Raw genomic sequence first — 21,396 nt, 5'->3', positions numbered from 1 at the left:
CCCACCAGTACTGTACCCGTGTTGTACAGTGGCAGACCTGTACCCACCAGTACTGTACCCCAGTGTTGTACAGTGGCAGACCTGTACCCACCAGTACTGTACCCTAGTGTTGTACAGTGGCAGACCTGTACCCACCAGTACTGTACCCGTGTTGTGCAGTGGCAGACCTGTACCCACCAGTACTGTACCCGTGTTGTACAGTGTCAGACCTGTACCCACCAGTACTGTACCCCAGTGTTGTACAGTGGCAGACCTGTACCCACCAGTACTGTACCCCAGTATTATACAGTGGCAGACCTGTACCCACCAGTACTGTACCCGTGTTGTACAGTGACAGACCTGTACCCACCAGTACTGTACCCCAGTATTATACAGTGGCAGACCTGTACCCACCAGTACTGTACCCGTGTTGTACAGTGACAGACCTGTACCCACCAGTACTGTACCCCAGTATTATACAGTGGCAGACCTGTACCCCCCAGTACTGTACCCCAGTGTTATACAGTGACAGACCTGTACCCACCAGTACTGTACCCCAGTGTTGTACAGTGGCAGACCTGTACCCACCAGTACTGTACCCCAGTGTTATACAGTGGCAGACCTGTACCCACCAGTACTGTACCCCAGTATTATACAGTGGCAGACCTGTACCCACCAGTACTGTACCCGTGTTGTACAGTGGCAGACCTGTACCCACCAGTACTGTACCCCAGTGTTGTACAGTGGCAGACCTGTACCCACCAGTACTGTACCCCAGTATTATACAGTGGCAGACCTGTACCCACCAGTACTGTACCCCAGTGTTGTACAGTGTCAGACCTGTACCCACCAGGACTGCACCCCAGTGTTATACAGAGACAGACCTGTACCCACCAGTACTGTACCCGTGTTGTACAGTGACAGACCTGTACCCACCAGTACTGTACCCCAGTGTTATACAGTGACAGACCTGTACCCACCAGTACTGTACCCCAGTATTATACAGTGGCAGACCTGTACCCACCAGTACTGTACCCGTGTTGTACAGTGGCAGACCTGTACCCACCAGTACTGTACCCCAGTGTTATACAGTGACAGACCTGTACCCACCAGTACTGTACCCCAGTGTTATACAGTGGCAGACCTGTACCCACCAGTACTGTACCCCAGTATTATACAGTGGCAGACCTGTACCCACCAGTACTGTACCCGTGTTGTACAGTGGCAGACCTGTACCCACCAGTACTGTACCCCAGTGTTATACAGTGACAGACCTGTACCCACCAGTACTGTACCCCAGTGTTATACAGTTCAAAATACTCACTCCAGGCACAACCCAAGTTTCGAGGAACAGGGTCTAGAATAGTACTGCTGGTATTTTTCACATCTTAAGTGGATGTGGCATGAAAATATCAGCACCCCACCGTTACACTTTACTGAAATCCGAGCACAAACAATGACAATGGTCTTAAAACAATTCGGGTAAACTTCAGACAAAACTGATGGGTTATCCAGGGCAATCGGTATCTCTAGAACAGGCATCCACAGTCATTGCCAGAAACAATCCTACTTTTTAATTAGTTCTTGGGATGTGGGGAATACTGGAAAGAAGATATTCGCTGCCTGATCCCTAAGTGCCCTGAGGGCATTAAGAGGCCACCACATAGTGACAGACTGGGTAGGGACGGAGAAGGGCGATGTTACAGAGGTGGAAGCAGACGGGCAGCACAGGATACTGTAACGCCAAGCACTGAGTTGGTCACTGCAGCGACACTGGAAGGACAGCAGCCTGGCACTCTGTGATCGGGGAAATCAATGCAAAATGAGAACGATTAAAAATACTTCTCCAAAAAACACCACACCTTTAGACAGAGAAGAATTGTTTTTATGCATTAAGTTTGGTGTTGCACACGAGCGCCCTCTGACCAGACATGACTTAAGCTCCATACATCGTGGGCAAGATTAGGATACGTTTCACAAGCAACTGAAAAGACATTACTGGTTGTACAACCAACACTAAGGACAGACTTCTGGCAGTAATTTACAAAGCAGTAATCTAATCAGGAAGTGCGGCTCTCATAACCCGCAAAAAGAGCTTAAACAAAGACCAGGCTGAATTACTGCACTAAACTCAGTCTCAATGTGTTATTCATGGTAATATCCAGGCTGCAGCTTACATTTAAAACCTTTCCAACCATTATACGACCTTAGTGCTGATTAGGACAGAGGCAGCGTTATGCAAGTCAAACAACAGATTGGAGCAGCAGGGGACCTGCAAGTACAAAGCACCATCTTCACAGGTACTCGTTAAACACCTCTTTACATCACTCGGCAGGAACTAAGACACCCAGTAATGGAAGACCTGCTGCTGGGCTCAGCGAATCAGTAACTGCACCGTCCAGTGCGGTACTGAACCAGCAAGGTCCCAGACTGCAGCCACAGCCAATGGTGCTCTCAGCCAGGATAGTGGCCTCAGGTTCTGTAGGTTGGGAGGGGTGGGGGGCACAGCCAGTATTCCTGCTCCGGATCATTGTCCAGTGAGACCCGTTGGAAAGTGTGCAAGGTGGGTGTCAGATGAGGGCTGTGCTGCGATGCCCCATGGTAGAATAGCACACTGACTCTCATATGAAGAATGGTCACTAGAGTGAGGTATTACAGGGTGACTGTACCCCAGTGAGAGTCAGCTCCCTCAGCACCGACCCTCCGACAGTGCGGCGCTCCCTCAGCACCGACCCTCCGACAGTGCGGCGCTCCCTCAGCACCGACCCTCCGACAGTGCGGCGCTCCCTCAGCACCGACCCTCCGACAGTGCGGCGCTCCCTCAGCACTGACCCTCCAACAGTGCGGCGCTCCCTCAGCACTGACCCTCCGACAGTGCGGCGCTCCCTCAGCACCGACCCTCCGACAGTGAGGCGCTCCCTCAGCACCGACCCTCCGACAGTGCGGCGCTCCCTCAGCACCGACCCTCCGACAGTGCGGCGCTCCCTCAGCACCGACCCTCCGACAGTGCGGCGCTCCCTCAGCACTGACCCTCCGACAGTGCAGCGCTCCCTTAATAATGCACTGGAGTGTCAGCCTCGATTATGGGCTGAAGGCCTGGAGCGGGACTTGAACCCAGGACCTTCTGACTCAGAGACGAGAGCTGCCACTGAGCCACAGCTGACACAAAGCAGCACAAAACACTTTCGAAATGCATCAGTGCGTTGTGAATATGTCATCAGACCAACAGTGCACAACATCAACAAGTCCCCGATACTTCACTAAGGGTCTCAGAAGTGGGAAGGGGGAGTCGGGGGTGGGGGTGGGGGGGGGGGGGGGGGGCTTGGCAGGGGGGGGGGGTTGGGTTGCAGGGTGGGGGGGGTGCTTGACGTGGACTATGGGGGGGCAGGTGGATGGGTGGCCGGCCTGACATGGGCAATTGGGGGGGAAGTACGGGAGATGAGGGAAGGGGCGGGGTAATGGATGGGGGGGCGGGACGGTAGGAAGGGGTGGGGCGAGGCAGTGGGGAGGGGGTGGGGCGAGGCAGTGGGGAGGGGGTGGGGCGAGGCAGTGGGGAGGGGGTGGGGCGAGGCAGTGGGGAGGGGGTGGGGCGAGGCAGTGGGGAGGGGGAGAGGTGGTGGGCGGGGCAGGTGAATAGAGGGGCGGGGCGATGGAAGAGGACAGGGCTGTGGGTGGGCTGATGGGGAGGGGCGGAGCTGGGGAGGGGTGGTGCAATCAGGTGGTAGGCGGGGCGACGGGGGAGGGGCAGTTGGTGGGCGGGGCAACGGGGAGGGGCAGTTGGTGGGCGGGGCGACGGGGAGGGGCAGTTGGTGGGCGGGGCGACGGGGAGGGGCAGTTGGTGGGCGGGGCGACGGGGAGGGGCAGTTGGTGGGCGGGGCGACGGGGAGGGGCAGTTGGTGGGCGGGGCGACGGGGGAGGGGCAGTTGGTGGGCGGGGCGACGGGGAGGGGCAGTTGGTGGGCGGGGCGACGGGGAGGGGCAGTTGGTGGGCGGGGCGACGGGGAGGGGCAGTTGGTGGGCGGGGCGACGGGGAGGGGCAGTTGGTGGGCGGGGCGACGGGGAGGGGCAGTTGGTGGGCGGGGCGACGGGGGAGGGGCAGTTGGTGGGCGGGGCGACGGGGAGGGGCAGTTGGTGGGCGGGGCGACGGGGAGGGGCAGTTGGTGGGCGGGGCGACGGGGAGGGGCAGTTGGTGGGCGGGGCGACGGGGAGGGGCAGTTGGTGGGCGGGGCGACGGGGAGGGGCAGTTGGTGGGCGGGGCGACGGGGAGGGGCAGTTGGTGGGCGGGGCGACGGGGAGGGGCAGTTGGTGGGCGGGGCGACGGGGAGGGGCAGTTGGTGGGCGGGGCGACAGGGAGGGGCAGTTGGTGGGCGGGGCGACGGGGAGGGGCAGTTGGTGGGCGGGGCGACGGGGAAGGGGCGGGTAGTGGGCGGGGCGACGGGGAGGGGCAGTTGGTGGGCGGGGCGACGGGGAAGGGGCGGGTAGTGGGCGGGGCGACGGGGAGGGAGAGAGAGGGTGGTGGACGGGGCAACGGGGAGGGGCAGTTGGTGGGCGGGGCGACGGGGAAGGGGCGGGTAGTGGGCGGGGCAACGGGTAGTGGGCGGGGCGACGGGGAGGGACGGGGCAATGGGACGGCTGGCGGGCGGGGCGACAGGGAGGGAGAGAGAGGGTGGTGGATGGGGCAACGGGGAGGGGCGATGGGCGGGTGGTGGGAGGGGCGATGGGCGGGTGGTGGGAGGGGCGATGGGAGGAGGGGCGGGACGATTCTGCAGCTGGGTTTGAGGAGACTCCCCCGCCCCCGCCCTTTTGCCGATGGAAGTGACGGGGCCCCGGGAGCGAGGCCTGAGCCGGAGCAGCGGGCACCGGGCGACTGATGTCCCGCCTCACGGCTCCTGCAGTCCCCCAGCACATTAATGATCATTAACTAGGCCTCAGCCCCCGGCCTCGCGTACACCTCCTCCACTCGCCCAGAATAAACTCCGCCCAACGGGGCCTCAGCCACCACCTCGGGCTCCCCTTTCCCTGTACCGCCGGCAGCTGAGGTAACCCCGGGCCGGAGGAGCCGGCAAACGGCGATAATACCCGGCCGGGCCCCGACCTACCTTCCGGCTTCATGACGGCCGCCATTTTACTTCCGATTGCCATTCGAGCGCTAGGCCGGCAGGTCCCGCCCACCCACCGCGCCCATTGGCCACTGGCACCGCCCGCTTCATGTCTATTGGTTAAACTGACTGTCAATCAAATCACCGGTACACTGCGGCTGGTCGAGGTGACCACCAATTATAATACAGGATGGTCTAAATAGGGATTCTGATTGGACAACCCAGCCGTCAATCAGAAGCCGTGTTCATTTAAATACTGCCTGCTCCCGCCTTGGACAGAATCCGCCAATCACCAATCAATCAATCCGCCAATCACCAATCAATCAATCCGCCAATCACCAATCAATCAATCCGCCAATCACCAATCAATCAATCCGCCAATCACCAATCAATCAATCCGCCAATCACCAATCAATCAATCCGCCAATCACCAATCAATCAATCCGCCAATCACCAATCAATCAATCCGCCAATCACCAATCAATCAATCCGCCAATCACCAATCAATCCGCCAATCACCAATCCGCCAATCACCAATCAATCAATCCGCCAATCACCAATCAATCAATCCGCCAATCACCAATCAATCAATCCGCCAATCACCAATCAATCCGCCAATCACCAATCAATCAATCCGCCAATCACCAATCAATCCACCAATCACCAATCAATCAATCCGCCAATCACCAATCAATCCGCCAATCAATCCGCCAATCACCAATCAATCCGCCAATCACCAATCAATCCGCCAATCAATCAATCCGCCAATCACCAATCAATCCACCAATCAAATCAGTCACCCTCAGTGCCAATCAATCACCAGTGCCAAATCAATCAATAACCAGTGCCAATCATTCACCCACCAGTGCCAATCAATCACCCACCAGTGCCAATCAATCACCCACCAGTGCCAATCACTCACTCACCCTCTGTGCCAATCAATCACCCTTGGTGCCAGTCACCAGTACCAATCACCCACCAGTGCCAATCAATCACCAGTGCCAAATCAATCAATAACCAGTGCCAATCAGTCACCCGCCTGTGCCAATCACCCTCAGTGCCAGTCACCAGTGCCAATCACCCACCAGTGCCAATCACCCACCAGTGCCAAATCAATCAATCACCCTCAGTGTCAATCACCTACCAGTGCCAATCAATCACCCTCGGTGTCAATCATTCAATCACCCTCATTGTCAATCAATCACCCACCAGTGCCAATCAATCACCAGTGCCAATCACCCACCAGTGCCAAATCAATCACCTTCAGTGTCAATCAATCAATCATTCACCTGTGCCAATCAATCACCCACCAGTGCCAATCACCCCTTTTACTTTCAAACAGTAGTCTGCCATTGTAATACTGAGACACACAGTCCTGCAAAGTCTCTACTTAAAAAGGAACAAATTGAAGGGCTATGGGGAAAGTGCAGGGGGGAGTGGGACTAATTGGATAGCTCTTTTAAAGAGCCAGCACAGGCATAATGGGCCAAATGACCTTCTTCTGTGCTGTGTGATTCTAAAGTCCCAGGTTCCATCCGCAGCGTGTGCTGAGTTCAGCTCCAGGGGGTGCTGCAATTGTCCTCAGTACTTCTGACCAGGAGAGGGGAATGGGATGCCTGATCCAGGTCACAATCCAATGACTCCTGCTGGAAAGTGTATGTGTGGGCTTATCAGGTGAAGATAGGAGCCAGCTGTGATGCCCCCATGGTTGAATATCCCACTGACACTCTCTTCACACAAGACTGGCCAGTTGTGGAAGGGCAGAGAAAAAGCCACCTCTTTTGACTTGTATCATAGACAGCACAGCAGGAGGCCATTCGGCCCATCGTGCCTGTGCCGGCTCTTTAAAAGAGCTATCCAATTAGTCCCACTCCCCCCTGCTCTTTCCCCGTAGCCCTGCAAATTTTTCCTCCTTCAAGTATTTATCCAATTCCCTTTTGAAAGTTATTATTGAATCTGCTTCCACCGCCCTTTCAGGCGGCGCATTCCAGATCAGAACAACTCGCTGCATAAAAAAAATTCTCATCTCCCCTCTGGATTTTTTTGCCAATTATCTGAAATCTGTGTCCTCTGGTTAGCAACCCTTCTGCCACTGGAAAGAGTTTCTCCCTATCTACTCTGTCAAAACCCTTCTTGATTTTGAACACCTCTATTAAATCTCTCGGGAACCTTCTTTGCTCCTGTATATAATTCCTGTTTTACAGTTTTCTCCCCTTGTTCGCTCAAAGCATGCGCTGATTGGAGCAAGACTCAGAGTCAGACCTGCCCTGAGCCGAGCCGCATGGTTGTGTGATAGCAAGCTAACATTCAACGCCCCTGTGCTGGCCTCCCTGTTACAAGTTTATACCAAAGGCTTTTTGGAGTCTGCTGTTGCTGTAATCCTGCGATTGCATGTTGTGTTTTCAGGGGAAGTGGACGGGGGATCCCAGGCCTCTGGTAACCCTCCAGAGGCTCCGTAGCTCCAGCCTCAAGGAGGAAATGCCGCTATCTGTGTTGTTATTGGTAATCAGGTTTGTGGATAGTCTCGGTCCAAGTTAAAATCACAGTAACGCAGTTCATTCCTCAGGTTAGTGAGAGTTCGCAGGGAGTGTTCTATTTATAATAGTGCTGTGCCCCTCTTTGTGATTGGTTTGTGGTCTGGTTGCTATATTAACAGGCACAAGAAGTAACTCAACATGGGGATTATGAGCAGAAGGTTCAGAGACATTTTGCAAACTAATTTTCATTTTTTTTAAATGCAGGCCCCAGGCTGTCAGTTTATTTGAGATTTCAGGGATGGTTATATTTTGTGGTTTGAATTGTAAAAGCGAACTTTAAACAAGAGGAGAGCGAGTACAGAGGGCAGCTCAAGACTCAACGGCAGGTCCAGGAAAAAGTGGCATTATATTTCGGCAGAGACCACAGTCATTGTTGAAAGTGCTCACATTTCGAGTGCTCTACCCTCCTTGCACCGACTCCTGCTGGGCAGAGAGTCTGAGATTTGCCAAGAACAACTTGCACTCGTACAGGACCTTAAAGATGCCTCGAGCTCTTTCCGAAAGAGGGGAAAATGGAACAAACAGCAGGAAGGAGTTAGGAGACGTGACTGAAGGCGAGGTTGAAAACTGGGCAAGAGACGTAGCAGGGCTTGTGAACGAAGGCAGGATTTTAATGTCACTTGTGATAGGGCTCTGTTGTTGGGGACATAACCTACCCTGGGTCCAAAGGTACATGGTATCAATTCCAATAACACTGGCAGAGTGGCAGCTTCCTAGTTCGGTGAGAAGTTGTGTCACAGATTGTGAAATGTCAGTTATAGTCTTCCGATATGTTCAATATCAAAGCTGGACCCAGAACACAATGCTTTTCATTTTGTGACTTTACTCAAACAGCATAAATGGCACCGAAGAAAATTAATTTACAATTCACAGTAAGCCAAAAGTAAAGATTGGCAAAACAACTGAACTTCAAACTATGGGAGTACTGGGCACACAGCACAGGGGCCGGGGGTACAGGGCACACAGCACAGGGGCCGGGGGTACCGGGCACACAGCACAGGGGCCGGGGGTACCGGGCACACAGCACAGGGGCCGGGGGTACCGGGCACACAGCACAGGGGCCGGGGGTACAGGGCACACAGCACAGGGGCCGGGGGTACCGGGCACACAGCACAGGGGCCGGGGGTACCGGGCACACAGCACAGGGGCCGGGGGTACCGGGCACACAGCACAGGGGCCGGGGGTACCGGGCACACAGCACAGGGGCCGGGGGTACCGGGCACACAGCACAGGGGCCGGGGGTACCGGGCACACAGCACAGGGGCCGGGGGTACCGGGCACACAGCACAGGGGCCGGGGGTACCGGGCACACAGCACAGGGGCCGGGGGTACCGGGCACACAGCACAGGGGCCGGGGGTACCGGGCACACAGCACAGGGGCCGGGGGTACCGGGCACACAGCACAGGGGCCGGGGGTACCGGGCACACAGCACAGGGGCCGGGGGTACCGGGCACACAGCACAGGGGCCGGGGGTACCGGGCACACAGCACAGGGGCCGGGGGTACCGGGCACACAGCACAGGGGCCGGGGGTACCGGGCACACTGCACAGGGGCCGGGGGTACCGGGCACACAGCACAGGGGCCGGGAGTACTGGGCACACAGCACAGGGGCCGGGAGTACTGGGCACACAGCACAGGGGCCGGGAGTACCGGGCACACAGCACAGGGGCTGTGTATAACACTTCTTTTAACTTCAAACTTAAACTTTAAATATTGTTCAGTCCTTATAGTGAGTGTGGGCACAATATTCCACAGAGGCAATAATCCCAGCTAGCACCGTCCCCTTTTGTCACAGACACTGGCTGATTTTCCATCCACAGCCCTGGAGCAATGAGGCCAATAGTAGGGCTGAAAGTCATCACAGGGCGAGAGTGAATCCTGGGACTTCCCTAACTGTCAGGGTTCAGCACCAGATCAGACGGTGCACAAACCAACACGATCATCCAGCACACGTTTCACACTTGGCCAAACAAATAGTAATGAAGTCAATAAATAGATCAATAAATCGCTAACAAGCTGCTGCTGGCCCTTGGCCTGGCCGATCAATCACTCCTCAGAGCGATAGTTCACGTCCCAGAAGCCGCTGTCCTCCTGCACTGGCTCCATCAGGAACTGGAAGGGCTGATGGTTCTCCTCAGCTTCAGTCTTATAATAAGCCGTATACGGGGCGTCCGGCTGAGCAAGGCGCTGCTCCAGAAACCCCACATTCCATCGGGGCTGGAAAAACTGAAGAGAATATCTCAATCTACCTCTTATTATAAACCGCATTTCACAAAACAGATTATCAACAACGGAAAAACCGTCACAAAAATAATGGCTGAAAAATTCAAGAAAACCCAGAAAATTCTGGAAATACAAAGAAAGTCCAACAGAATATGGAGCAGAAAAGGCTAGGTTCATGTTTCAGGTCAAGAATCTTCATCAGAACTGACCAAAAACTGAACTTGTCTTTTCTTTTTTTTATTAAAACCAACAACACTCCCAGGGCAGGTACAAGAGGGAAATTCATTGAGGTTAAACGTCTCCTCCAAAAGACAGCACTCTGTCAGTGCAGCGCTCCCCTCAGTACTGACCCTCCGACAGTGCAGCACTCCCTCAGTACTGACCCTCTGACAGTGCGGCCTCCCCTCAGTACTGACCCTCCGACAGTGCAGCGCTCCCTCAGTACTGACCCTCCGACAGTGCAGCGCTCCCTCAGTACGGACCCTTCGACAGTGCAACACTCCCTCAGTACTGACCCTCCGACAGTGCAGCGCTCCCTCAGTACTGACCCTCCAACAGTGCAGCGCTCCCTCAGTACCGCCCCTCCGACAGTGCAGCGCTCCCTCAGTACTGCCCCTCCGACAGTGCAGCGCTCCCTCAGTACTGCCCCTCCGACAGTGCAGCGCTCCCTCAGTACTGACCCTCCGACAGTGCAGCGCTCCCTCAGTACTGCCCCTCCGACAGTGCAGTGCTCCCTCAGTACTGCCCCTCCGACAGTGCAGCCCTCCCTCGGTACTGCCCCTCCGACAGTGCAGCGCTCCCTCAGTACCGCCCCTCCGACAGTGCAGCGTTCCCTCAGTACCGCCCCTCCGACAGTGCAGCCCTCCCTCAGTACCACACTGTACTGTGCTCAAGTTTATGGAGTGGGGCTTGAACCCACAACCCCACGTGTGGACTGTCTGATCGGCTGTTGTTATAACTGTAAACTGAATCCCATCCCTGTGAAGAACAGACTTTACCAGCTCTCTGTCTTCCAGGTCAGTGTTGTTTGTGAAGTCCACGATGCTGGTACTGTGCGTGGGTTGCTGGTCTGGATTAACGATCACTGGTTCCTCATCGTCCGATGTCAGGCACTGCGATCTGCTCATCCCCCATTTCAGAGCCTTCAGCCTAAGGACACAACAGGCTGCAGGTGAGTCAGTGCCATCGCGCAGCATGATTCCCTCTAACTTTTTTCAAAGATATTTTCATGCATTTCATGGTCCCACAAACTGTCTGAGTGTCTCAGAGCCTTAGAGAGGGGAGACTGTCATCCCAGTCATCTGGACTGGACTCAAACCCGCCTCCAACAGTGAAAGGAGGCTCCACAAAGCACACTGCCTCGTGAGTGAGATATCAGAGAGCTGCTTCCTGTAAAGGAGGGAGAATACCCCAAGGGAAAAATAATGTACACAAACTCGTCCTCAGACACAATCGCTTTACCCCCACCCCAGAGCTCAGCTTTTTCACCCATCAAGTTGAGGAAAGTCAGCATGGTGGGGGAGGGGAAACGTGGGGGAGGGGAATCACTCGGGAAGAAGGCGGCTGCGATTTCTTACTGATCGATGTCGGACTGTCTCCTCTTCAGCTCCTCCAGGTGATAGATCACTGCCATGACGCGCCTCTCACCGGCTGCCCTCCTTCTGCCTTTCCCTTTGCCATACAGTTCTCTTGGTGAAGGAAGTCTCTCCAACTTCCTAGCAGAGGTGGGTCTCCTGATATCCTGTTTAGCATTTGGTCTCAGGGCAGCCTGACCACTGAGCTGGAGAGAGAGAGAGAGAGAGAGAGAGAAATAGCTGCAAGTAGCTTTAAAAAATCCCTTACGCAAATAGACAGTCAGGTTCCCCCCCCCACAGTGGGGGACTTTGTGACCCCCCCCAGTGGGGGACTTTGTGACCCCCCTCCCCAAGTCCAGATCATCTTTAAATCTTGAGAAGAGCAACGTTCCCCACACTGACCCCCGGTGGAGATCACTGTACACGTCCGACAAGACCCCTCTCCCAAAATCTCCTTACGTTGCTTCCTGTCAAATTTTGCTTGATTTACGCTCCTGTGAGGATATTTTACTACGTTAAAGGCGCTATATAAATGCAAATCGTTATTTGCAGTGACCTCCAGTGCCGCGGGCTCATGTCGCTGCCCCCAAGGTGATGTTTGCAGCATTGAAGAAACGTTCTCTGTAGCACTGGGACTGCAGAGTGCACTCTCCCCCTCTCTTACCCCCACCCACAGCGACACAAAGACTGCTCCACACAGACACAGCAGCTAAACCCATCCTCACCCCCTCATCCCACCCCCTCATCCCACCCCCTCATCCCACCCTCCTCACTCACCCCTCCCCACCCACCTCACTCACCCCCTCTTCCCACCCATCCTCACCCCTCCCCACCCACCCCCTCTTCCCACCCTCCTCACTCACCCCTCCACCCCTTCATCCTACCCCACTCACCCACCCCCTCATCCCACCCCCCACCCTCTCCACTCACCCCCATCCCCCTCAGCCTCCTCATCCCACCCTCCTCACCCCCACCCATCCACCCTCATCCCCTCACCCCCACCCCATTCACCCACCCCTCCACCCTGTCATCCCACCCCTCTCAGTCCCCCCACCCTCACCACTCACCCACCCCTCCACCCCCTCAGCCCACCCTCACCCCCTCCTCCCTCATCCCACCACCCCCTCACCCCTCCCCACCTCATCCCACTCACCCACCCCTCCACCTCACCCCACCCCCTCCTCAACCCCACCCCCACCCCCTCAGCCCCCCTCTCTTCATTGAAACATTCTAATGAAGTCTGAGCGATGTTACGTACCAATCTTGGGGGGGCCTCTTCATACATTTCCATCCAATGAGGGCTGTAAAACCGAACAAATGGGAATTAGAGAGGCTCCTTTACAGAAAGGGGTAACAGCGCATTTCACAAACGGACATCAATCTACGGGGGAAACACTTTCCAGGTAAAGAACTCTCTGTTCACTCTGCCGCCCTCCTGAAGGTGCTGGGGACAGAATCCATGGGTCCAAGCTACTCTCCGGTACCCCACCCAACGGACCCGAGACCCTCTCATAGAATTTACAGCACAGGAGGGCACTCAGCCCCTTGTGCCTGGGTCAGCCTAGACAGTGAGTTTAACCCAGCTATTCGAAAGTGGGGGGCATCACATGCAAGGCTGGCCCTGTCCTCACAGCACACACCTCCCCGTCACTGACTGGGACAGCAATCTAGGCTCCTCCCCAACCCAGGGGAGTGGGGCTAACTGTAGTGTCTGTGACCCTGTCCCAGCTAAGTACAGACCCGAAGGCTGGTGGTGGGGGGGCCGGTGAGATATCTTCCTGCTCCACATGGTCTAGTCCCACCACACACGGTGCAGTTACCCACTACAGCCCGGCTCGTTAAAGTACCTGTCCTCTTCCTTCACTCTACCTCTGCCAGCCACCGATGGGGAGGAGTAAGAGCCCCATCCCAGAGCTCACCACCATCACTGGCCTGCTCGCCTCTCCCCGGACTCCTTTCCTGCACGGAAATTCCCACCTTTCCACTCCAGGTCCATCTACCTTCAGGATCGGAGAGCTGGGGGGGCTGGAGACCAGGGTGCAGGTCAATGGGGGATACACGGCTGCACTCTGCTCAGGGGAGCCTGTTACACATTTCTTAAATGTCCCACTCCACAGACTCTCGTTGCTCCATCAGAGCCGACTTGCGAGAGATCAAACGTGTACCCCTTCACTGTATCCAGGTGTGTTGTTCTAGTTACCCTGCCTGCTGGACTTGATTCATGGGGTCTGTCGAACAGGCCCACTCCTCGACAGCGGGCGAAGACCGTAGCCTGCTTTCAGCTTCAGCTTTGTATCTGCTCACCGTCTTCGACCGTCTGTAATGGGTCATAAATAAACACAAATAAACACACACAAACACACGCACTCTCGCAGTTCCACAGGGGCAGACTAGACACCCTGCTGCTCCCAAACCCAAATAATCAGTGTTCAGGTGGGAGCCCAGACAGTGTTCATAGGCTATTGTACCACGAGAGACATCGCAGGCCAGCCTGATCCTGTCTAAACACACGTGCTAGCGCACACAGACACATACACGCACCCACACACACACCGACGCACACAGACACATACACGCACCCACACACACACCGACACACACACACAGACGCACACCCACAGACGCACACCCACAGACGCACACCCACACACATATACGCACCCATGCAGACGCGCACACACAAGCGCAGGCGCACGCAGACACACGCACACACACGCAGACACACACACACGCAGACACACACACACGCAGACACACACACACGCAGACACACACACACGCAGACATATACACTGTAGAAGTCCTGTCCAGTGACCAGCAGTAGAATCCCATGGCAGAAACACCTCATTTTGTTTGAGCAGAATCCTAAACCTCCAGAGTAAAACGATATTTTAATTTTCCCATTTTTAGCCCACATATCCTCACAGCTCACTCAACGTGCCGTCCTTGGCAATAAATGGAATCTAATCTAATACAGCAGTTCTCAAAACCTCACCGCCAACTCCACCAACAAAGCCTCAGCCTCTCCAGGACACTGACTCCCGTCTCCCTTCTCTCTCCTCCTTCCCTTCTATCTCTCTTGCTCTCTGCACCCTCCCTCTTTCTCCATTCCATCTTTTTCTCCCCTCCATCTCTCTCACTCTCTCTCCTCCTTCACTTCCACCTCAATCTCTCTCTTTACACCCACTTTTGATTCTCTCTTCCTCTTTTCACATACCCCGATAATGGTAATTTTATTAATCATGAACATTTATTGTTTACGATGATCTAATGTGTCCATTTACACTCTGTGCATATTCTGCATCTGTATACTTCCACATACAGGCAATCATTTACAATTTAAGAAACAACTTGCATTCAAAGAAATAACTTGCTTTTATACAGCACCTTTCATTCTCAGGGTGTCCCAAAGCACTTCACAGGCAATGAATTAGTTTTGAAGTGTAGTCACTGTTCTAATGTGAGCAGATACGACAGGTAATTAGTGCACAGAAAGGTCCCAGAAACAGCAAGTTATTGGTTCAATGCCAAATATTGGCCAGGATGCCCCCTGCTCTTCTTCGAAATAGTGGCTGTGGGATCTTTAACGTCCACCTGAGGGGGCAGACGGGGCCTCAGTGCGGCGCTCCCTCAGTGCTGACCCTCCGACAGTGCTGCCCCTCCCTCCGACAGTGCTGCCCCTCCCTCCGACAGTGCTGCCCCTCCCTCCGACAGTGCTGCCCCTCCCTCCGACAGTGCTGCCCCTCCCTCCGACAGTGCTGCCCCTCCCTCCGACAGTGCTGCCCCTCCCTCCGACAGTGCGGCGCTCCCTCAGTGCTGCCTCTCCGACAGTGCGGCGCTCCCTCAGTACTGACCCTCCGACAGTGCGGCGCTCCCTCAGTACTGACCCTCCGACAGTGCGGCGCTCCCTCAGCACTGCCCCTCCGACAGTGCGGCGCTCCCTCAGCGCTGCCTCTCCGACAGTGCGGCGCTCCCTCAGTACTGACCCTCCGACAGTGCGGCGCTCCCTCAGTACTGACCCTCCGACAGTGCGGCGCTCCCTCAGTACTGACCCTCCGACAGTGCGGCGCTCCCTCAGTGCTGCCTCTCCGACAGTGCGGCGCTCCCTCAGTACTGACCCTCCGACAGTGCGGCGCTCCCTCAGTACTGACCCTCCGACAGTGCGGCGCTCCCTCAGTACCGACCCTCCGACAGTGCGGCGCTCCCTCAGTGCTGCCTCTCCGACAGTGCGGCGCTCCCTCAGTACTGACCCTCCGACAGTGCGGCGCTCCCTCAGTACTGACCCTCCGACAGTGCGGCGCTCCCTCAGTACTGACCCTCCGACAGTGCTGCCCCTCCCTCAGTACTGACCCTCCGACAGTGCTGCCCCTCCCTCCGACAGTGCTGCCCCTCCCTCAGTACTGACCCTCCGACAGTGCGGCACTCCCTCAGTACTGACCCTCCGACAGTGCGGCGCTCCCTCAGTACTGACCCTCCGACAGTGCGGCGCTCCCTCAGTACTGACCCTCCGACAGTGCGGCGCTCCCTCAGCACTGCCCCTCCGACAGTGCGGCGCTCCCTCAGCGCTGACCCTCCGACAGTGCGGCGCTCCCTCAGCGCTGACCCTCCGACAGTGCGGCGCTCCCTCAGCGCTGACCCTCCGACAGTGCGGCGCTCCCTCAGCGCTGACCCTCCGACAGTGCGGCGCTCCCTCAGTGCTGACCCTCCGACAGTGCGGCGCTCCCTCAGCGCTGACCCTCCGACAGTGCGGCGCTCCCTCAGCGCTGACCCTCCGACAGTGCGGCGCTCCCTCAGCGCTGACCCTCCGACAGTGCGGCGCTCCCTCAGCGCTGACCCTCCGACAGTGCGGCGCTCCCTCAGTGCTGACCCTCCGACAGTGCGGCGCTCCCTCAGTGCTGACCCTCCGACAGTGCGGCGCTCCCTCAGTGCTGACCCTCCGACAGTGCTGACCCTCCGACAGTGCTGACCCTCCGACAGTGCTGACCCTCCGACAGTGCTGACCCTCCGACAGTGCGGCGCTCCCTCAGTGCTACCAGTAGGAGTGTCCGCCTGGATTTTGTGCTCAAGTCTCTGGAGTGGGGCTCAAACCCACGACCTTGTGACTCAGAGGCAAGAGAGAGAGAGAGAGAGAGAGAGAGAGCTCCCCACTGAGTCAAAGAGAAGGGGAACTTGTGCTAAAAAGTACAGTCTGATTATTAATGGTATACACTGTCCCCCAGTCAGGAACCCACACTGCCTTCCATCGCAATCAGGAGCAGGAACCCGGGGTCACTGGACAGTGATCGGGAGCAGGAACCCGGGCTGATTTCCCCTCTCTCTAACCCCGGGGTCACTGGACAGTGATCGGGAGCAGGAACCCGGGCTGATTTCCCCCCTCTCTCTAACCCCAGGGGTCACTGGACAGTGATCAGGAGCAGGAACCCTGGCTGATTTCCCCTCTCTCTAACCCCGGGGTCACTGGACAGTGATCAGGAGCAGGAACCCTGGCTGATTTCCCCTCTCTCTAACCCCGGGGTCACTGGACAGTGATCAGGAGCAGGAACCCGGGCTGATTTCCCCCTCTCTCTAACCCCGGGGTCACTGGACAGTGATCGGGAGCAGGAACCCGGGCTGATTTCCCCCTCTCTCTATCCCAGGGGACACTGGACAGTGATCAGGAGCAGGAACCCGGGCTGATTTCCCCCTCTCTCTATCCCAGGGGTCACTGGACAGTGATCGGGAGCAGGAACCCGGGCTGATTTCCCCCTCTCTCTATCCCAGGGGTCACTGGACAGTGATCGGGAGCAGGAACCTGGGCTGATTTCCCCTCTCTCTAACCCCGGGGTCACTGGACAGTGATCAGGAGCAGGAACCCTGGCTGATTTCCCCCCTCTCTCTAACCCCGGGGTCACTGGACAGTGATCAGGAGCAGGAACCCGGGCCAATATTACCTCTCTCTAACCCAGTTTACTGTTGACCAGCTGAGCTCAGGTAGCAGCAGAGCAGGTACCTGAAAATGTCTGATCTCACTGACCCCTTTACTGGGCGGTGCATTCACCCACCGAGACATCTGCACAGCCACCAATATTGCCTGTCCGGATAAATACAGAAGGAATAACTCACGTTACAAACGGTATGAAATTCTCAACATCCTCATCTTCAAGGCTGCCTTGAAGACTCCATGGTGTTTTGAATTGCTGACTCATCACAGCTGCTTATAAACAGAAGAAACAAAAATTAACTTTGCAGAAAAGAGTGAGCAAAGCACAAATGGGTAGAGTGAGATAGTGAGGAATTGAAAGAGAGAGACAGAGAGAAAGAAAGGTTGAGAGAGTGAAAGAGAGGAAGACAAACAGAGACCAAAGTGAGAGGCAGTAAGAGACTGAGAGACAAACGGAGCAAGTGAGAAAGATTTGAGAGACAAAATGAGAGAATCAGAGAGAGAGACACACACACAGGCAGAGGGAGAGAGACAAAAACAGAGGGAGAGATGGACAGAGAGAGAGAGTGGGAGGGACAGAGAGAGTCAGACTAAAGAACAGAGAGCTAGAGACAATGAGCAAGTGATAGCGAGACAAGGAAAGGGACAGACAGCGAGAGACAGACAAAGCGAGAGAGAGACACGGAGCGAGGGAGACTGAGTGAAAACAAGAGAGCGAATGATAGACACAGAAAGGGGGAGAAAGTCAGATGCCAAGAAAGAGGAGGCACAGCAAAAGTGACAAAGCCAGCAATAAGAGAAGTGATAGAGAACGTGAGGGACAGAGAGGGAAGAGCAAGACAGCAAGGTACAAACCTGGCGAGAGAGATTTGGGGGATCTCGCCAGCAGACCCCAGCCAAACAGTGCTCAGAATCCCAGACCCTGAACCCAGACCTCCACTAGACAAGCTCCACGGCGAGATCAGTGGCCAGGTGCTGACACAGACGTCTATCAGCCAGACTGCCGCCAACTGGAGCCCCACCATCCAGCCTGTAGGCCTCAGACCAGAACTTCCACTGGCCAGACCCCAAGCCCGAGACCCTCTACTCCAGATCTCCACCAGCCAGCCAACTGCTTCAAACTGACCAGATCTGGACCCAGAACTCCCTCCCAGGCCCAAACACGACTGCTATCCAGCCAATCCCCGATTCTTCCTTGTTCTGTCACCTTGCCCAGGCCCCTCAGTGTCCGACTGCCCTCTCCTGATCTTGAAGTATTTTCTTATCATCGTCAATGCTGGTCACTCCTCAACCATCACCTGGCCCCAATTTCCTCCACTCTCAAGGTCCTGAATTCTATTGATCACCATCAATAATCACCGGTCACCCAGTCACCACCGGTCAGTCAATAACCACCGGTCACCCAGTCATCACCGGTCACCCAGTCACCACAATCACTCAATAACCACCGGTCACCCAGTCACCACCGGTCACTCAATAACCACCGGTCACCCAGTCACCACCGGTCAGTCAATAATCACCGGTCACCCAGTCACCACAATCACTCAATAACCACCGGTCACCCAGTCACCACCGGTCACTCAATAACCACCGGTCACCCAGTCACCACCGGTCAGTCAATAATCACCGGTCACCCAGTCACCACAATCACTCAATAACCACCGGTCACCCAGTCACCACAATCACTCAATAATCACCGGTCACCCAGTCACCACCGGTCACTCAGTCACCACAATCACTCAATAACCACCGGTCACCCAGTCACCACCGGTCACCCAGTCACCACAATCACTCAATAATCACCGGTCACCCAGTCACCACCGGTCACTCAATAATCACCGGTCACCCAGTCACCACAATCACTCAATAATCACCGGTCACCCAGTCACCACAATCACTCAATAATCACCGGTCACCATTTGGCCTCCATTTTCCCACCAAACACAATTGATCGGAAAAAGATGAGTTGCTGCATTAAAATATCATCAGGAGGCTGAAGCTCGGGCCTCGGGCCTCGGGCCTCGGGCCTCGGGCCTCGGGCCTCGGGCCTCGGGCCCCCGCTCCCCGCCCCCCCCCCCGGGCCCCCGCTCCCCGCTCCCCGCCCCCCCCCCCCGCTCCCCGCCCCCCCCCCCCGCTCCCCGCCCCCCCCCCCCCCCGCTCCCCGCCCCCCCCCGGGCCCCCTGCTCCCCGCCCCCCCCCGGGCCCCCTGCTCCCCGCCCCGCGCCGCCCACCCCCCGGGCCCCCTGCTCCCCGCCCCCCCGGGCCCCCGCCCACCTGCCGCTGTCGGGCCGCCTGATGGAAACCGGCACCGGGCCTGACTTCCGCCCGCCGTACGGCAAACAACAACCGTACTTCCGGCTCTGTGTACGGCAAGGAAGGGAGACCTGTCAATCAAAGCACCGACCTGTCAATCAAAGCACCGACCTGTCAATCAAAGCACCGACCTGTCAATCAAAGCACCGACCTGTCAATCAAAGCACCGGTCCCGGGAGTGAGCGCTCCCGAGGGTGCAGCATTGAGAGGGATAGAAGGAGGCCATTCGGCCCATCGAGCACATTAATTTTTAATTTTTAGAAAGATTGCAACAGTCACTGAAGATAAAAATAAGAGGAAGTTTGATAAATGCAGAACAATCCTTAAATGTTTTGCACTTTCATCTAACCGCCCAAAATGTAAATTTGTAAAATATTCAGACAATTCGAGAAGCCGAGTTCACTCTTTAACCCTGGGATTTTTTTGGGCTCTTTAATTGTTGCACAAACGGAACACAATAGACAGGATCGGGAGCCTTATTTTAAGGGCCAGGATTTCTGCTCCATTCAGCAGTGCCACCCACAATATCCCCCCGTTTCCTCTCCCGCACACACCCAGCCGCTGCACCTCGCAGCCAGGCCTTTCCTCCAGGTGCATCCGGCCCCTGCAGCCTCCTTAAAGCGACAATGTCACCGATTTGCAGCAATCTGTCTCAAACAATACCACAGCTTCACTTCTCCAATCAACCCTTCCCAGCTCAACAGTGGCCAGGCACGGGGATGGCATTAGTGCCACATCCCACTGATTACTTCCCACACCGCTGGTGCTGCACTGGTTATTTTTAAAAATCTTTCCTCACCTCCTCTCCTAAGGCACAGTCGTGACTTTGACCTCTTGAAGCAGGGGCCCCGACCCACACCCAACAGATCGACGGCAGCTTGGGCCCAGATTTCAAGTAGCCCGGTGGAATTATGGGGTTAGCCGGCATGGGCTCGATGGGCCGAATGGCCTCCTTCTGAGCCGAAACCATTCTATGATCCCACGATTCTAACCCCAGGCCCAATGGGATATGAAGAAGCTTCTCTCCTTAAAGAAGCAACAGCACCAGAGTTCATGGACGGGGCCGATGACCCAGACTGAGCAGCAGTCCCCGGTCTCTTGGGCTGGAAGCTCCCGGAATGACCAAGTACCCAAGTCCAGCCAGAACGTCATGACAACAACAACTTGCATTTATAAAGTGCCTTTAGCGCAGTAAAACAATGGCATCAACCATCTGCGTGTTGTTCGTGTCACCCCTGGACCCTGGAACCTGACCCTAATGTTACCATCGTCAGGGTTTGAAACAGACATGTGGGATGTCCAGAAATGTCTACAGTGTGAGTAGCACCAATCATCTGAAATTTCAATTAAAATCCACTCTTCCCACTCTCTTGCTCAGGATGTGGAGATTTCAATTAGTCAGGAAGCTTTTCAATTAACTTTCATCAGCAGAAAAGCAGCCTCAGAACTGGAATCACAAACTCAGCCGGCCCCGTCCCCTCAATCACCAGTGTTTGCAACGCTGCCCTGAGGCTAATCGCATCATTCCAGCAGAGGTCAGCTCCCTCTGTACAGACCAGGTCCAGGATTCAATCTGGGGTCATGCTGACGTGTGGGTCAGTACCACAATGGGCCATTGGTCACTCCTGCTCTCGGTCAGTACCACACTGGGCCATCGGTCACTCCTCCTGTGGGTCAATACCACAATGGGCCATCGGTCACTCCTCCTGCTCTTGGTCAGTACCACAATGGGCTATCGGTCACTCCTCCTG

General features: G+C 56.0%; 2 protein-coding genes across 2 annotated transcripts in view; both read right to left on the bottom strand.

The window, feature by feature from the left end:
- LOC137302556 (calmodulin-binding transcription activator 2-like) overlaps positions 1-5,118 on the bottom strand; it is a 137,210-nt gene extending 132,092 nt beyond the window's left edge. The window contains exon 1 of the mRNA XM_067972298.1: positions 5,078-5,118. Within this exon, the coding sequence (XP_067828399.1) occupies positions 5,078-5,102 (25 nt within the window). The 5' untranslated portion in view covers positions 5,103-5,118. The remainder of the gene's footprint in view (positions 1-5,077) is intronic.
- Positions 5,119-8,420: 3,302 nt separating this feature from the next.
- Positions 8,421-21,396, bottom strand: part of LOC137302329 (uncharacterized) — a 33,530-nt gene continuing 20,554 nt past the window's right edge. Inside the window, exons 2-8 of the mRNA XM_067971965.1 lie at positions 19,607-19,716; positions 17,515-17,605; positions 13,613-13,729; positions 12,671-12,713; positions 11,416-11,618; positions 10,837-10,987; positions 8,421-9,841 (exon numbers count right to left, since the gene is read on the bottom strand). Coding sequence (XP_067828066.1) covers positions 9,662-9,841; positions 10,837-10,987; positions 11,416-11,618; positions 12,671-12,713; positions 13,613-13,729; positions 17,515-17,605; positions 19,607-19,716 — 895 coding nt within the window. The 3' untranslated portion in view covers positions 8,421-9,661. The remainder of the gene's footprint in view (positions 9,842-10,836; positions 10,988-11,415; positions 11,619-12,670; positions 12,714-13,612; positions 13,730-17,514; positions 17,606-19,606; positions 19,717-21,396) is intronic.

Source organism: Heptranchias perlo, chromosome 35 (genome assembly GCF_035084215.1).
Source record: "Heptranchias perlo isolate sHepPer1 chromosome 35, sHepPer1.hap1, whole genome shotgun sequence".
In the NCBI taxonomy this organism is placed as follows: Eukaryota; Metazoa; Chordata; class Chondrichthyes; order Hexanchiformes; family Hexanchidae; genus Heptranchias; species Heptranchias perlo.
The sequence above is the reverse complement of the archived record's forward strand: the minus strand, read 5'-3'. Positions and strand labels throughout refer to the sequence as shown.